Source organism: Gymnodraco acuticeps, unplaced genomic scaffold (genome assembly GCF_902827175.1).
Source record: "Gymnodraco acuticeps unplaced genomic scaffold, fGymAcu1.1, whole genome shotgun sequence".
Classification (NCBI taxonomy): Eukaryota; Metazoa; Chordata; class Actinopteri; order Perciformes; family Bathydraconidae; genus Gymnodraco; species Gymnodraco acuticeps.
This window is the reverse complement of record NW_022990346.1, coordinates 2,863,407-2,879,439: the sequence shown is the minus strand read 5'-3', so window position 1 is coordinate 2,879,439 and position 16,033 is coordinate 2,863,407. Positions and strand designations below refer to the sequence as shown.

General features: G+C 38.8%; 1 protein-coding gene and 1 pseudogene across 1 annotated transcript; one reads left to right on the top strand and one right to left on the bottom strand.

Annotated features, from left to right (window-relative positions):
* Positions 1-11,478: 11,478 nt before the first annotated feature.
* Positions 11,479-13,357, top strand: LOC117551162 (late histone H1). Its single transcript, XM_034223906.1, has 5 exons — positions 11,479-11,699; positions 11,796-12,052; positions 12,128-12,236; positions 12,316-12,368; positions 12,726-13,357. The coding sequence occupies exons 1-5, from the start codon at positions 11,618-11,620 to the stop codon at positions 13,140-13,142; spliced, it is 918 nt and encodes a 305-aa protein (XP_034079797.1). The 5' UTR covers positions 11,479-11,617; the 3' UTR covers positions 13,143-13,357.
* Positions 13,358-13,570: 213 nt separating this feature from the next.
* On the bottom strand, positions 13,571-15,376 carry LOC117551040 (annotated as a pseudogene).
* Between the last annotated feature and the right edge of the window lie 657 nt (positions 15,377-16,033).

The window sequence follows — 16,033 nt, the reverse complement described above, 5'->3', positions numbered from 1 at the left end:
GTGTTTAATACTAGCAACTTCTAATTGTGGGAAAAACAAAAACGTTCAGTAGATACATCCCATAGAACATTTTGCGAAACACAATAGCCAGCATGTGTAGTTCTGGGGGGGCGTTCGATTCCAGTTTTGGATAGTCTGGCGTGGTTTCGTTCCATTTCAAACAGCTGTTTGACGCTCGGCGTAACCTTGGTGCACTGCCACTCCAACATCCAATCCCAGAGCTTGAAGATTAATCACGGGGACTGTAGTCTTAAACGATAGCTGGGGATTATGGGTAGTGTAGTGTCTTCGGCCATCCTAAACTCCTAGAGGCCTACGTCTGTTTCCGGTTATTTTTATTTTGAAATTCAGTTCCTGACGGACGCCAAAAAAGCCCGAGATTATGGAATTAAACCAATAAATAAAAGCAAGGATAATTGTGAGTTATTGGTGAGTAAATAACAGTGTGTTATTTTGAAAAGAATAACAAAATTAGAAGGAAAAAAAGATTTAAAAAATACAGATTTCAGTATTCTGAGGCTCTGAGCCCCATTTATTTTCCTCACAGACGGCAACAAAAGTCAGAAATTATACGATTTAAAATAAAAGCAATAATAGTGGAGTAGAATTACAAAGTAACAATGAGCTGTCATGTGGGTATATATTAATGCTATATATTAATGCTGCGCATTATGGACACAAGCGATTTTCACCCATTTATTAATTATATGTTTTACATTTGATAACACCAATGTGTTTAATACTAGCAACTTCTAATTGTGGGAAAAACAAAAACGTTCAGTAGATACATCCCATAGAACATTTTGCGAAACACAATAGCCAGCATGTGTAGTTCTGGGGGGGCGTTCGATTCCAGTTTTGGATAGTCTGGCGTGGTTTCGTTCCATTTCAAACAGCTGTTTGACGCTCGGCGTAACCTTGGTGCACTGCCACTCCAACATCCAATCCCAGAGCTTGAAGATTAATCACGGGGACTGTAGTCTTAAACGATAGCTGGGGATTATGGGTAGTGTAGTGTCTTCGGCCATCCTAAACTCCTAGAGGCCTACGTCTGTTTCCGGTTATTTTTATTTTGAAATTCAGTTCCTGACGGACGCCAAAAAAGCCCGAGATTATGGAATTAAACCAATAAATAAAAGCAAGGATAATTGTGAGTTATTGGTGAGTAAATAACAGTGTGTTATTTTGAAAAGAATAACAAAATTAGAAGGAAAAAAAGATTTAAAAAATACAGATTTCAGTATTCTGAGGCTCTGAGCCCCATTTATTTTCCTCACAGACGGCAACAAAAGTCAGAAATTATACGATTTAAAATAAAAGCAATAATTGTGGCTTGATTTTGAGTAAGAACATGTTTTTATGAACCTCACAGCTTCCGGTCTTCCTCGACCCGACCGGAGAAAAAGACGTGCTGCAGGCACGAAACACATTCCCAGTAGAAATACATTGCTTTTAAAATCGTGCTGTGCAACACGAAAAGGGGGAAATCGTGTTGGTGAACACGAATCAATAGATTCAAAATCGTGTTGGTGAACACGAAATGCCGTGAGACTGGGTTGACTCATTACACTAGAAACAGCATGGTTGACAATAAAGATAATATCAAAAGGAAAACATTTCTTTGTTAAAACCCCTCTCAGACCTAAATGGCCTCAGTGTGAAGAATGAGGTGGCATCTGGCTTTGGAGATAACAACTAACCCCTCTCTTTACACGACTGCATAACAACTAAAGTCCTGCTGCAGAGGATGCACTAAGCAGCTACTTGAAGAGAATGAGATGAAATACTTAATGAAGGAAATTTCAAACTGTAAAACATAACTACCTCTTTACTAACTCACCTATTGCTGAAAAGGTCAAACAAATAATACATATCCTTACCTCTTGGCAGCACATCTTTCTGAAAACGAGAGAGAGAGAAGCATGGGGTTTGTTGGGGCAAAGCACTGAAGTTGTATTGGTTTATTAGACATCAGCTGTTTCTGATAAGCTTCACATGTATTGGCTCATTCCCAGCTGTGTTACTAGTTATGTCCAATCATGTTCAAGCAGGTGTGCAGAGCAGACTTTATAAACTAACTCCCTTCAACCAATCTTCCTTCTTTCTAAGTATTTCATATTTGTGATTAAACAGAGATTTACAGTATGATCTTACGTGTTTAATAGGGGAATTTGCTAACTCACCCTGATCCTCCACCTGGATTCTTTACTTACACAAAGAGCAGGGAGGAAAAAATGCTTTAGTGGGAACAAACATCAAGTTCTCACCAGTTGTTGTTTTGGTAAATAGAGATGCCAGTCCCAGTACGATAACACCTCCAAAAGAAGCTGCAACTATTACGAACTTCCATGTCCATGTTTCTGCGTGAGGTCAGAAACAAGTGTCAGTTTCACTTCCAACACAAAAACAAGAAGACTGTGTGTATCTATGTACCAGTAAAGGGCACACTGAATATAAAACATCAAGGACAGGGTATTGCTTTGAAACTGATATAAATTAAACACATGATTACAGTAGAGAAGATGATACATTATTGAATTACAGATAATAATTAAGTAAATTGTTTTACTGCGACACTGCAGAGCAATACTCACTGCTCAAACCCAGTAGAAACATGTAATATGAACCCACTGTGGATTAGGAGGCACCCTTTTTAACATTAATGTAATCAATGTTATATATTATTCCCAAAAAGGACAGCTCTAACTAATTTGCTGCATAATATGCCAATTTGCTATAGGGAAGAGAATAGTACTAACATGAATATCATTTTATTTGTAATGTTAATAGTATGTGTAAGTAATAGATGCTTTTGATCACCTGATGATGGGGGCACTGGGGTCACAGGTGAGAGAATAGCTTGACTGCTAGACGTATAAGGATTCTGACCTATTGTAATAAAGAAAAAGTCAGAGACATTAAAACATTTAGAGAAAATGCATGTTGGCTTTTTTGATGGACTTAAAAAAGTGTGAATAATAAGGAAACTGAGTATTTGTAGTTCTTGTGTTGGTTTCACTGGTTTTATGGAAGTAGAGATAAAACTACCAGTGTTTCTTGATCCAACAGTAAGACCTAGTGAATGAATACAAGTAAATATAAAATAATTTTAAATGATTTCTGATCAATTAAAGCCACATTTAATAAATGTGTAATAGTGTTACCTGGTGTTTGTTTGGTAGTAGTCATAGGAGTGGAAGAGCTGATAACGGTCCTTCCTGGTGAAAAAAACCCAAAAACATTTACAACATTCAAAACAACAAATATAAACAACAACAAATATAGTCAGTCAATCGTGATCATTTCTGGATTTCTATTCAAATGTATAGCAACAGAGGATTGCTATACGCCCAGGCAACTACCGCCCTGTTTCTATACTTACCTCCATCTCGAAAGTCATGGAAAAAATAGTATATGAACAGGTCGAAAAGTACCTAGCGGAAAAGAAACTAATCTATGAATTTCAATCTGGCTTTAGAACATCCCACTCCACTGACACATGCCTTCTTTATTTGAGCGACCACATCAAACAAGAGGTGGACGAGGGCAAGTACTGCGGCATGGTGATGCTGGACCTACAAAAGGCTTTCGACACTGTCAATCACCCCATTCTGATTGACAAGCTAAAAGCAATTGGTGTTGATAAACTATCGGTGAGCTGGATGCAATCCTACCTGGAGGGCAGAGAACAGATGGTGGAGGTAAACGGTACTCTGTCCCCCCCCCTCCCAGTGAGCTGTGGTGTTCCACAAGGAAGCATATTAGGTCCGTTACTGTTCCTAATTTATGTAAATGACATGTCATCAGCATGTGACTGCAACTTGTTCCTGTTCGCGGACGACTCAGCCCTGCTGGTCTCTGACAGGAGCAGATTGCAGGTTGAAAAAACCCTCAGCTCCGAGCTCGGCAGAATCTGCACCTGGCTCGCCGATAATAAATTATCATTACACCTGGGTAAAACAGAGTCCATTCTCTTCGGTTCGAAACATAATCTCAGCAAATCCGACGACTTCTCAGTTGCAGTGGGTGACATTATTGTCACAAGTAAGAAGGAAATTACATACCTAGGATCTATTCTTGAGGCAAACCTCTCATGTGACAAAATGGCATCCAATGTAATAAAAAAAGTCAATCAAAGAACTAGATTCCTATACCGGATCTCCTCTCTGGTAAACAAAAACACCCTGAAAACTCTGGCAGGAGCACTCATTCAAGGGTACTATGACTATGCTTGCACGTCATGGTACCATAGCACCTCCAAGGCGCTAAAAATAAAACTTCAAACATCGCAAAATAAACTGGTCAGACTACTGCTTGACCTTTCATCTAGAACCCACCTCACCTCTGCCCACTTTGACAACCTAGGATGGCTTAGAGTAGATGACAGAGTACAGCTACTTGCAATGGGCCTAGTCTACAAGATCCACTACACCTCTATGGTACCCATGTACATGTCAACATTCTTCCCAAAGGTCAAGGAATACCATGATCATAACACCAGAGGGAGCTCCACAAATCATGTGAAACCCAGATTTGGCTCAAAAAAGGGGGAATACACCTTTCGCAATTATGCCACATCACGGTGGAACGCTCTTCCCACAACTGTAAAGGAAAGTAAAACTATACTTACCTTCAAAACCTCTCTTAAAGAGCACCTTCGGGGGAGAGCATTGCAAAACTGGCCCCGGTAATGGTACAAATCTCAACCTGTCGTTCAATGGACAGCTTCCCCCCCCCCCCATCTATGTATATACTCGCATTTTAGACTCTGTTACTAACTGTATATCTGTAGACTTGGTATGTCTTAAATGTCCGGTTAGGATGTATTAGAACGAAATCTAAAATGAAAATTGTAAATAAGCAATCTGTATGTAAAAAACCACCTGTATGTAAATTGTAAATAAGCCATCTGTATGTCAAATATGTCTTATATGTCTTAAATGATATGATGAATTGGAAATGGGGGACCCTGATGTAAACAAGACGAAAGTCTTTCTCTGGTCTGCATCCCCTTAACAATTGTATGTTTTGAGCTGTACTGTACCCAATATACAAGCTGTTAATAAACTTTTCAATCAATCAATCAATCAATACAGGAAACAGAGGATTTGTGTTACCTGGTGTTGGTTTCACTGGTGTTCTGGAGATAAAGCTACCTGTGTATCTTGATCCAACAGTAACACCTAGTGAATGAAGAAACATTATTTTAAATAAGGAATATTAAGGAGTATTCTTTTTTTAAAAATACTCACATATAAAATGATTTGTAATTTGTTAAAGTTAAAGTTAATATATCTCTAATTGTGTTACCTGATGTTTGTTCAGAAGGAGTTTCACGAGTGGAGGAATGAAGCCTGCTCACAGTCATACCTGGAGAAAAAACAACAACTATAAACAAACATAGTAAGTCAAATAAGTTGTTTTTTTAAAAACCTATTATACCCTTAACCTTTTTTTTTTTAACCTCAGCTCCCTAGTTTTTTATGTATTTTATAAAAAAGATGTATTAAATAAGTTTCTTAGATAACTTGTTCTCACCGACTTGTGAAGCACCTTGAGATAACGCTGTTTTTAAAGTGTGATATTCAAATAAAATGTAAAGCATGTCCTGCCTGTGGTCATAGTAGATGTCGCCATAGTCTTTGTCAAGCGTGTGTCCTTTTCCACGATATCTAAAACAAAAGAAGATGGATTTGGATCTGTCCGCTTCATGTGCAGAAAACTGATATTTGTGCAATTATTTGAGCAAAAGAAGAAACGTGTGTTGAGTTTGTTAACAGTCAAATATGGCAACTAATGTGGTGCATTAACACACAAACGTCTTTTGTAAGTAGGTTCTGGATTGTTCTTCAGATAGATATTAACTCTTGCCTGGGGGGGTAGTAAAAGCTGATATTTTGGAGGGCTCCTTTTCCACAATATCTGCAGGAAAGGAAACAGATTTGGGCCTGTCATTTTCGTGTGTACAATAAAAAAACATTATTACTCTTATTTGTGCAATGACTTAAACACAGAGCTGTTCCAAAAATATTAAAAGAGAGAAAAATGTATGTGATCTACGAGATGTCGGATTATTTACCGATTTTGTCCACACTGAAATATTTTGCAATTACATTTTGTATAGACAATCATAGTGCCCAGATGATAAATCCAAATGACTTAATGATCCCACCAAAAGAATGTTCCACCATTAGGTTAACATTGTTAAGTTACAGTGACTTTTATTGAAAACTATTAGAGTATTTCTGTATGCTGTGAGCCTCTTTTGCAAAACATTATTAAAGACTCAGGAGGACAACTCCTTGACCAGTTCATTACAAGCATTTCCACCACAGATATTTAAACACTGTACACAAAAGTACACTCATAAATGAAGTAATACTTTAGGATGTTTTGTGTTTCTCTGACTCACCAGTCAAGCTGTATCCATCGCTACGAGGAGACAAAGAGTTGGCTCCACTTCCCAAACTATAATCACAGCTGGCATCATGTCTTTTAAGAAGATGTAAACTTCTTAGAAAGTCATCGATTGTGACAGTAAACCGACAGAACAGCCGCTTCTTAGAATCCCTTTTCTTCCAGATGGTTGTTGTTTGGACTGGATTCTTATTTTCTCCAAAGTACAGGTTACATTTCGCACCATGATCAGCAGATCCAGGCAGAGTGCACATCAAGAGAACCTGTTCACCGGGATCATGTTGAACACTCATCTGTGGTTTTTGACCTAAAGAAACATATTGAATATTGTGAAATACAATGTCCTCATGTAATACTGTCACACCCTGTCATTAAGTTTTACATTTAACATTAAAGCTTTTTGAAAATTATGTTCTACTTTGTCATAATGTGAGTGTTAGTTACACTGTAATGACAGTTATTACTCATTACTGGCACACTTTTAACATCCTAAATGAGTTAAGCAGTCGCTCACTGTGTATGCTGATGGAGGACGTGTCACTGTGTGGAGATGGATGATTTGACCCTTCATATTTTACAGTGTAAAAACATTTCACTTGAACATCAGCAGGTGATCTCTGCTGTGACATCAGCAGCAGCTCAGTTCCTGTCAGAGTCTTCAGAAAAGGGAAGACTCTAGTTCCTCCACTTAAAGTGTAGAAATAACACTGAGACACAGAAACAGAGGGTGGAGTCTGACAGTGCAGAGTGACTGAGTCTGTCTCTGTGATCACCGTTGAATTCACTTTCAGTGTTGGTGGAAGAAGAACTGGAAATATAATAAGTTTTCCCATATATCCACTGTCATCTATAAAACAAAAAGCGCAATTGAATAAACTATAGCACAATATAAAGTAAATGGAAAAATAAATGACACGTTTATCTGCTTGTATTACATACATTTAGTTTTTCCGGGAATGCTGGTTTTGGAGCTAAAATGCAAAGAATAGGGGAAACATTTTTATTTCTTCATTACAAAGGAAAGCAGAATAGTTCATTTGAAGAAAGAGTGCTATATTCATAAGAATATAGTTCTTCAAATTGTCCAACATCTTTTCCTTTCTTACATCCAAATAGCTCGGTAATCTCTAATCTGCAGCTGTTTGCCAGAAGAGGGCTACAATTGTTCGGGCAACTGCTTGAATGACTGTCTGAAACTATGAAAATAATCTGTGTGATAATGACGAGTTTATTATATCACTCAAATATTCAAATATGTCTTACCTTAAGTGAACACATTTTTCTGGAAAATGCAGAAAGAAAAGCAAATGATAGTCCGTAATAATTTATCTTGGGAAAACAATGCAGTGAAAGTGGTCACACCTGGTAAAGGAGCGGCTGTTTAGTGCTTTTACCACTTCTGTGTTGGTGTGCTTAAATATGTGTGTGTGTGTGTGCGTGTGTGTGTGTGTGTGTGTGTGTGTGTGTGTGTGTGTGTGTGTGTGTGTGTGTGTGTGTGTGTGTGTGTGTGTGTGTGTGTGTGTGTGTGTGGTCTAGCATTACTATACTTGTGGGGACCTAAATCTGTTTACATAGTCACGTGTGGGGACTGGCTTCCCTTATGGGGACAAATTGGAGGTCCCCATGAGGGGGATCATTAATTTTAGGGTGAAGACTTGGTTAGGTTTAGGTTTAGGATTAGGGTTAGGGTTAGGGTAAGGGTAAGGTTAAGGGTAAGGGTTAGGGTTAGGCATGTGTTGGTTATGGTTAAGGTTAGGATAAGTCTCCAGGAAATGCATGTAAGTCAATGTAATGTCCCCTGAAGTGATGTATACATGGTATGTGTGTGTGTGTGTGTGTGTGTGTGTGTGTGTGTGTGTGTGTGTGTGTGTGTGTGTGTGTGTGTGTGTGTTGTGTGTGTGTGTGTGTGTGTGTGTGTGTGTGTGTGTGTGTGTGTCTTTTTCACAGTTTGAATGCAAGACTTTGCCAACTATTGTTTGACCTATAGCCATGATTATTGCTTTTAGGTCATTAGATTAACTTCCTTTAGGTTAATAAATTCTTACCGGTCCTTTTAGTGAGAAATATAATTGCAGATCCCAGCAAGATGACACCAGATACTCCGCAACCTGTCACAACTATACCACATTCCATATACCTGTGTGTCTGAGAGACAGACACAGAGAACAGACCATCAACAAGTGTCAGACTGGTGGTGGGGGGGGGGGGGGGATGTAAGAAACACATGCTTCTTACGATACAGTTAAAATATGTCCCTTATAAGAATGAAAAAGATCAGTATCATAACACTGCGTCTTTTTTCTCAAGCGCTGTAAAACAGGAAAAACTCAAAGCTAAAAATGAGAAGGCTTCGTCATCTGGACATCATGCATGTGCTTGGCAAAGGTAATGAGAATCTCACTATTATCGGTTTAAATGCTCTCGGTGTTGATAGACAGTACTCCAACCTGTTTCATAATGACATAAATAAAGAACAAAAAAACACATGTCATGGAGATACTTACACGTCAGCTGGAGTTTCAGGAGGTAAACGAGTGTAAGCACCAGTGAGATCTAACAAGCCAGGGAACATTTATTTATTTATTTGTTTATCACAAGACTTTAGATGCTCAGTAGACATAAAGCGCAGCCTACCTGCGGTCTCTGTGGTCGTCTCCATTGTACTTGTGATGGTGACACCTGCTCTGCCTCCCCCGTCAGCCATGCTTGATTTGCTTTGAAAAATATCTGCAGAAAGGTGGATGAATGCATGCATGTCTAAAACGATATTTACTTTTACAAAACTGTGTTGAAAAGCAGAAAAATGTATTATTATTTGGTATAGTGAGTAATGAGTCCTAGCACAATGTTTGAATAGCATGTCTGTTTTTTTTTTCCATCTTATTTAAGTCCACTAAGTGTGGAATTCTACGTAATAATAACATCCTTCAAATAACTCTCCAGGAAAACGTTTTGTTTTTAGAAAAATAAGACAATCCCATAAAAACAATGTATGCCCGGCCTGCACCAGTTCCATCAGCCTTTCTTTTTCCATGTGGTTGGAGCTGTGGGGAAATTCCCCTCTGCCACAGTGTATTTTCTGATACTACCACTGGGGAGCACCAAAGTGTAATACTTTTTAAAGTCTATGAAGTGAACTTTAAAAATATATAAATTGCTGTGAGGGATTTTGTCTGGTCATCAGGGTCAGTGTCAGTGCTTCCAGCACCAGAGGTTTCAAAATTCCTCGAAACCCTGCGTATTAATTATAATTAAAGTAGTTGTTCAAAGTAAAACCTGCCTGTCAGGGCAATGACATTAATGTTTGCAATTGGATGCTTTCAGCTCAATAAATAGATGCAACATAAAACATACAAATAAATAGTAAAGCTGTATTTAGGTAAAGAGAATAAAATAGATCCATTACCACATTCCTATGAAACAAAGTTTAATTATTTAAATATGATATCAAAACTGTTACAATCATGAGCACCAGCTGAGTGCTTTCCCAAAAAACAGAATTGACGAACATATCTGTTTGTAACTTTTATAAACAAATGTTGTTTTGGATACTTGTTTTTATTTGCATATAGATGATGATAATACAAAAAAGGAAACTGTGCACCCAAAAATATGTGCAAAAATGAGTGAGCATATTAAACACATTTCTCATAAGGTGGCCAGGAAAAAATGTAAGATATTAGGCACTGATCTTGTTAATCTCATGAAAGAAATGTGTTTGCAACACTTAAACTTAAAACACAAAAAAGCATAACTCTAAACTAACAAAAAGAATCTACAATTATATAATAAAACAGATTTAATTGAATGCGTAAAGTAAAAAAGTACCTGTATTAGTATAAAAATATATTAGAGGTTAAACTTACACATGAGGATGACCAGCAGTACATATCCAACATGATGAAGATGAATACTAAGAGTATTCCGATATCCTCCAGCATTACCTGTCTGATTGAGACTGTCTCGTTTTGATAAACCTGCTTAAAACCACAGCCAGCCTCAGACTTGAATATAAGACAAGCCACAGAAACACTAACGGTATACTTGACATCGCCTACATGTTGTATATTTAGATCAGCAGAGTGGTGGCTTCCTGAGAAAACAGAAAGAACCTCTTTTATGGTTTTTGTATGTACAAGTCGAGTACGACTTTATTAAGAATTAGGACTAGGAGGCCACAAGACTAAGTGAGAAAGAGATATGTGATCAATAAAACAGACAGGTCATAGGTCCATTAGGTTTTTGGAAAGTCAGTATACTGTATGTATTTCCTTGTTGTGAAGAGAAGTTATAACATAATATAATAAGATGAAAATAATGTGATTGTTGAATGAGCAGTATTGTATATGTGAACAAGATTTAACAAATATTAAATGACCCATATACTATAAGTGACAGGGTGTCAAAGTATGTAACTGTCAGTTAAATGTTTTTGAGTGATGTTGTACAAAATAATCCAACATGTAGGCCTACACTGTTTAACAATGCTTTGACAAAGCAACTGAATGTAGGTCAACTATTTCTACATTTAGTTAAAAGTACCTATACAGACCACCCCCGTCAGCATCAGGCTGCTATAGCTACACAGGGCCTGCGATCACTTTTTATATACTGTTTTTAATACGACAGTTAGGCTGTTGCAAGGCTGCACGGGTTTGATGAGAACTGTATCTACATTCGGTTTATAAGACTGGCCACACAAGAAGATCGAGTCAACTACAAAAGGCTACACAAATACCCATATAGAAACCACATGTATCAGCTGCTTATGTTATTTAACAAGAAAATAAAACCGCATAGGCTACAACAAGATACTGAAGGGTTTGGTTTGTGCATCTATGGCTGGATATTTTTAACCCATCACGTTATTTTGTATTTTTTTGAAGACATTTGGACCTTGTATGATAGCAGCATTTCTCTAAAGTAGCCTATATTAAAAGTGACTTTCGCGAGTCAATCCAAATGCATGCCTCACTGAAGTGGAGGAATCATTTCGCCACGGTCCCTGCAGGCGTAACGTAAAAACCCTAATGAATCGCACCTGTTGCTGATGGGACTCACCTGGCCTAATTTCACCGGAAGTAGCTCAGCTGCATAAAGACCGAGACGTGCTGGACGGGCAGGTGTAGCATACTTTTAGAACTCACGTCACGCGCTGATTTTTATTGTCTTGATTTTCTTTTTTATTGAATTCTCAGTTATGCCTCCTAAAAAGCCAGCAGCAGGCTCTGCTGATCCTGCGCCTTCCTCCAGTGATGCACCGGACAACAAGAACGTTTCAGGTCTCCTCGTTTTTCATTTAAACTATGTGACACAGCTTAAGAAGTTTGCATATATGTTTATATTCTAAATGGTATATGTGCACGTTTGTTTTCTAGTCGCTGCGACGCTGCGCAAACTTGCAGCTCATCCATCCACAGCGATCATGGTGAACGAAGCACTTAAAGAGTTGGACTCGCGCAAAGGGGTTTCGTCCCAAGCGATACAAAGTTATATTAAAGCAAAATACCAGTCAGTGGACATGGTAAGGTTGAAGCACTTTGTCCGCAGAGCCCTGAAAAAAGGACTCGAGAATGGCACGTTGGTGCGGCCTGCCAACTCCAATGTCGCTGCAGGCCTATCGGGAAAATTTAGGGTAAGATGTCCAATGTACAGCTTCATCAAAGAGGGTGAAATAACGTCATTAATCGGGACTGTGTCTTGTATGCAGATTGCACCGAAAACCAAAGAGGCAAAGCAAAAAGCTGAGAATGTGGATCCTAATATGACAAAAGCGCCCAAAGCAGCTAAGGATGGAGCCAAGAAGCCTAAAAAAGCAGGTATGATTACAACTGGAAAAGGACACACTATTTGTCCTCTCAAAACTGGTATAGCTCTTAATAGTTTAACTTGTTAAAGGTGCCACGAAGAAGAAAGACTATGCCAATGAAGAAGCGACGTCAAACGATGAGGTGAGGCAATGTTTTCTGTTCTGAAATAGAATATAAAGTTCAACTATATTTTGGGAAATATCGTCTTTGCTCGCTGTTTTTTCTCTCCAAGAAAGGTAAACACTTGTTATGAGACTTTATTCCTGATTGATGAGAATATAACTGTAAGGCAGTCATTTAGAGAAACTTTAAAAGGGTGGGGGAAAAAATTCTCATTTAACCTTTTCCGACATGGGTTCATTAAGTTCAGTAGAAATGTATAATTAACTGAACATATCCAAATTAAATAATTTCACCATGTATTCACAATTTCTTGGATATAAGATTATACAATGAATGCTTCAGTTGTGTCTGACATTTTTCATTACCCACTTTTAGGAGTCCAAGCCTGTCAAAAAGTCCGAGAAGGAAAAAGAGGCTGCTATTGAGGTACCTGCTGAAACTACATCCAAGGCTGCTCCCGCAAAGAAGCCAAAAGCAAAAAAAGCTGCAGAGAAGGTGGATGACGAGGAAGCTTCTGATTCGGCGAAGGCTACTAAAAAGCCCGCCAAGGAAGCGAAGGCCGCCAAGGAAGCGAAGGCCGCCAAGGAAGCGAAGGCCGCCAAGGAACCGAAGGCCGCCAAGGAACCGAAGGCCGCCAAGGAACCGAAGGCCGCCAAGGAACCGAAGGCCGTCAAGGAACCGAAGGCCGCCAAGGAGAAAAAGGCAGGGAAGGTGTCTGAGGCTGCTAAGGCAGGCAGTGACGCTCCTGCTGCTAGGGCAACTGGGAAACGAGGAAAAAAGACTGCAGAGTAAATAATTAAATAATTGATATGACTGATTGTTTTTGCAATAAAATCTTATTTTTTGATTTGTTGTAATTTCTAAATTCTCTACATTTGAAGCATGCTGCCGTCTCATTTTGCTTATGTAAGGGTATACTGGAGCTTTAAGTAGAACTAGTGTTTGCGTATCCTTCAATGACAGCAGCACATATTACAGGTGCTGAGCAGCCAAGTTATTTTACAATCCAGAATCCTGTAGTGACAAAGAGGAATTAATATTGCGCTTTAAAACTGGCAACAAAATCTACTCCAGGTACACTAAATATTTAATAGACTTTGCATGTTGCACCTATAGAGACATGTGACCTTATAATGCTCAAGTAACTTATAGTTTTCATTATATTCCTGAAAAGATGCCAAGGTAATGCTTAAGTTGATACGTTTTATTTGACTCTCTTTTCAGGGAGTGCAGAAAAAGTATTTTGGATAGTCTAAAATGGCATTCCAGTGCCTCAACAGCAAGGCAAAAAAGACTACAAAAAGCATCATGAAAAGTGTCCGGCTGCATGTTCTCATCAAGGCGGTAATACAGTTGGCCACTGTGGACACAAAGACCAAAATGGCTGCCATAACAGCCAGCAGCACATTGATTAATTTTCCAAGGACAGTCCGTGCTGTGACATTCTCCAAACCATCAAGCTGCCCCGCCTGCAGTTGCTGCTGCTCCACCTTGAACAGATGAGTCAGGCAGGCCTCCAGAGATTCCTACAGGAGAGACCAAACTGAGTGAAGGAGCTCTAATGATTCATCAAAGAACTGATTGTTTTATCAATGGATCCTTTCCATTCACTCTAATTTGACTTGTGATAGCAAGGATGAAAATAACCTGCAACAGAACCTCAGGGTCAGTAACTCATTTTTACCTCGGTTTTTTGTTTTTCAACACTGAAAAAGATTAGCTGTGTGGTAAAACGCCTAAATACTTTAATTTAGGAATATTGAACGTTACAAATGTATATAAGTACTAAAGCTATTTACACAGCTAGTACTAAGTATTTACACAGTTGCCCTCTCAAGACAGAGCCTCAAGATTCTGTAATTATGCCAAACCCACAGAAATCTGTCAGTGGTGCATTTTCCTGAGCACATTTTAAACACTGGCTTGCCTACGTTCCCCTCTTACTGTAAACCTTTGGTCCCAGCAGGAAAAGCACAGTATGTGTTATAAGCAATATGATACATTATTGATACTGGCTTATCGCAATGCAACACAGACATTATATTAATTACACCTGTGCTTTTCTTGCTATACATTAAAAATGTCTGCTGTGAAAAACACTTTTGTTTGTTAAGCTTACATGAATATCTGTTGCTTCTTTGTTAGACTGAAAGTTAGACCTCTCCCCCATGCTTGCTAGTTCATCTTTGAAGTTCAAAATTTCATTCTGGTGCAGTTCTATCAAGTCATTGAGCCGTTCTTCTAAACGGTCATTCCTGCAAAAAAGTAATGGCAACAATATATGAAACAAACAGGGGATAGGTTTAGCTCACAGTACTATATCAAACATGTACCTGTGTCGCTCCTCTTGTAGGGCCTCCCCAATTGCAGTGTATTCTTTTTGGTGGTAGTTTTTTAAGATGTCAAAGCTTTCCTCAAGTTGGCCTTTGTTTTCCCGGAGCTCCTGGATCTCCTGGAGTATATTATCAAAGTCTGAGGACTGGGCATGGTCAGGAATATTTTCCCTGGAGCTAGAGGGTACATCATCGGCTCCTGAGTCTGATATAGCAGAACTGCCATCATCAGTGCCATGATTCAGACTGGACTGTCCTGTTTTAAGGATACTCATTCCCCCAAGGCCAACACCCTCATCTCCCGGGGTTTCATCCAAGTTTTTCAGGGCTGCAATATTATCAGTGCTGCCCAACTTTTGCAGACATGGGAGGAGATTTGTCTCAGCTTGGACAGCACAGCTCCAACTGAAGAGCAAGTAGCTATAAACTGGAGAGACTTTTTGTCACCTGTAATTGGCAAAATCAGATTAGTAAGCAACTCCTCAGGCCACTTAACCACTTTTCCTTTGTTTGAGCATGCAAAAAGCCATATTGTCTTTTCATATTACAATAGCAGTCAGATGTTTTCTATAAAACTAGAATTTGATGAGACCCTAGTTTGAGTATGATCCGGACCCCTTAATCCAGTGAGTCCATCATAACTGGATTGTTGTTATTAAATAAAATATATTCACATGGGACTTGTTTACGCATTACAGCCTTTCAAACATTGCCTGTGTAGCAACACAAATAGTAGAACGCACACAATTAATGGTCTTTCAGGCCCTAGAGTGCACGTATTGGCCTAAGGAATCCTTTTCATCTGTAAAATGCCATTAGCCTACTATCAGCTAAATTGAGATGGAGACAGATAATTAAAAGACAACCGAAAAAGAATTAGACTAACATCTGCATGGTTACATACGTATAGGGCCAGAGGATACGTTATTTGTTTTGTGGGTCAGCTGGGTTAGATTAAGTTGTATTGGTAATTGCTTACCTGCTTGAAACGTCAAGACTTCCAACCAGTCTGGCCAAATGTAACGTTAGCTTAGCTAGTTTAGCCAATTGGGATCAATCAGCTGTTTTGACTTGGCTGGTTTGAACATGCTCGGCATTCAGACTAACCATTGCGTGCAAAATGATAATGTATGTACAAGTTAGTTAAACAACTAAAAAACAGTACGAATGTTTACAGATAAACTACTCTGTTAGCAGTTTAACTAACGTACGCTAACGTCCCGTCCACTGCTGACAGATGTGCAGGTTGCTTAGCAACGAAAGGTACTCAGAGAAAGTCGTCGTCTTATCAAAAATGCTCATTTAAATCAATGTGGTGCTGACATATACACCTGACCCTACTATTGCAAA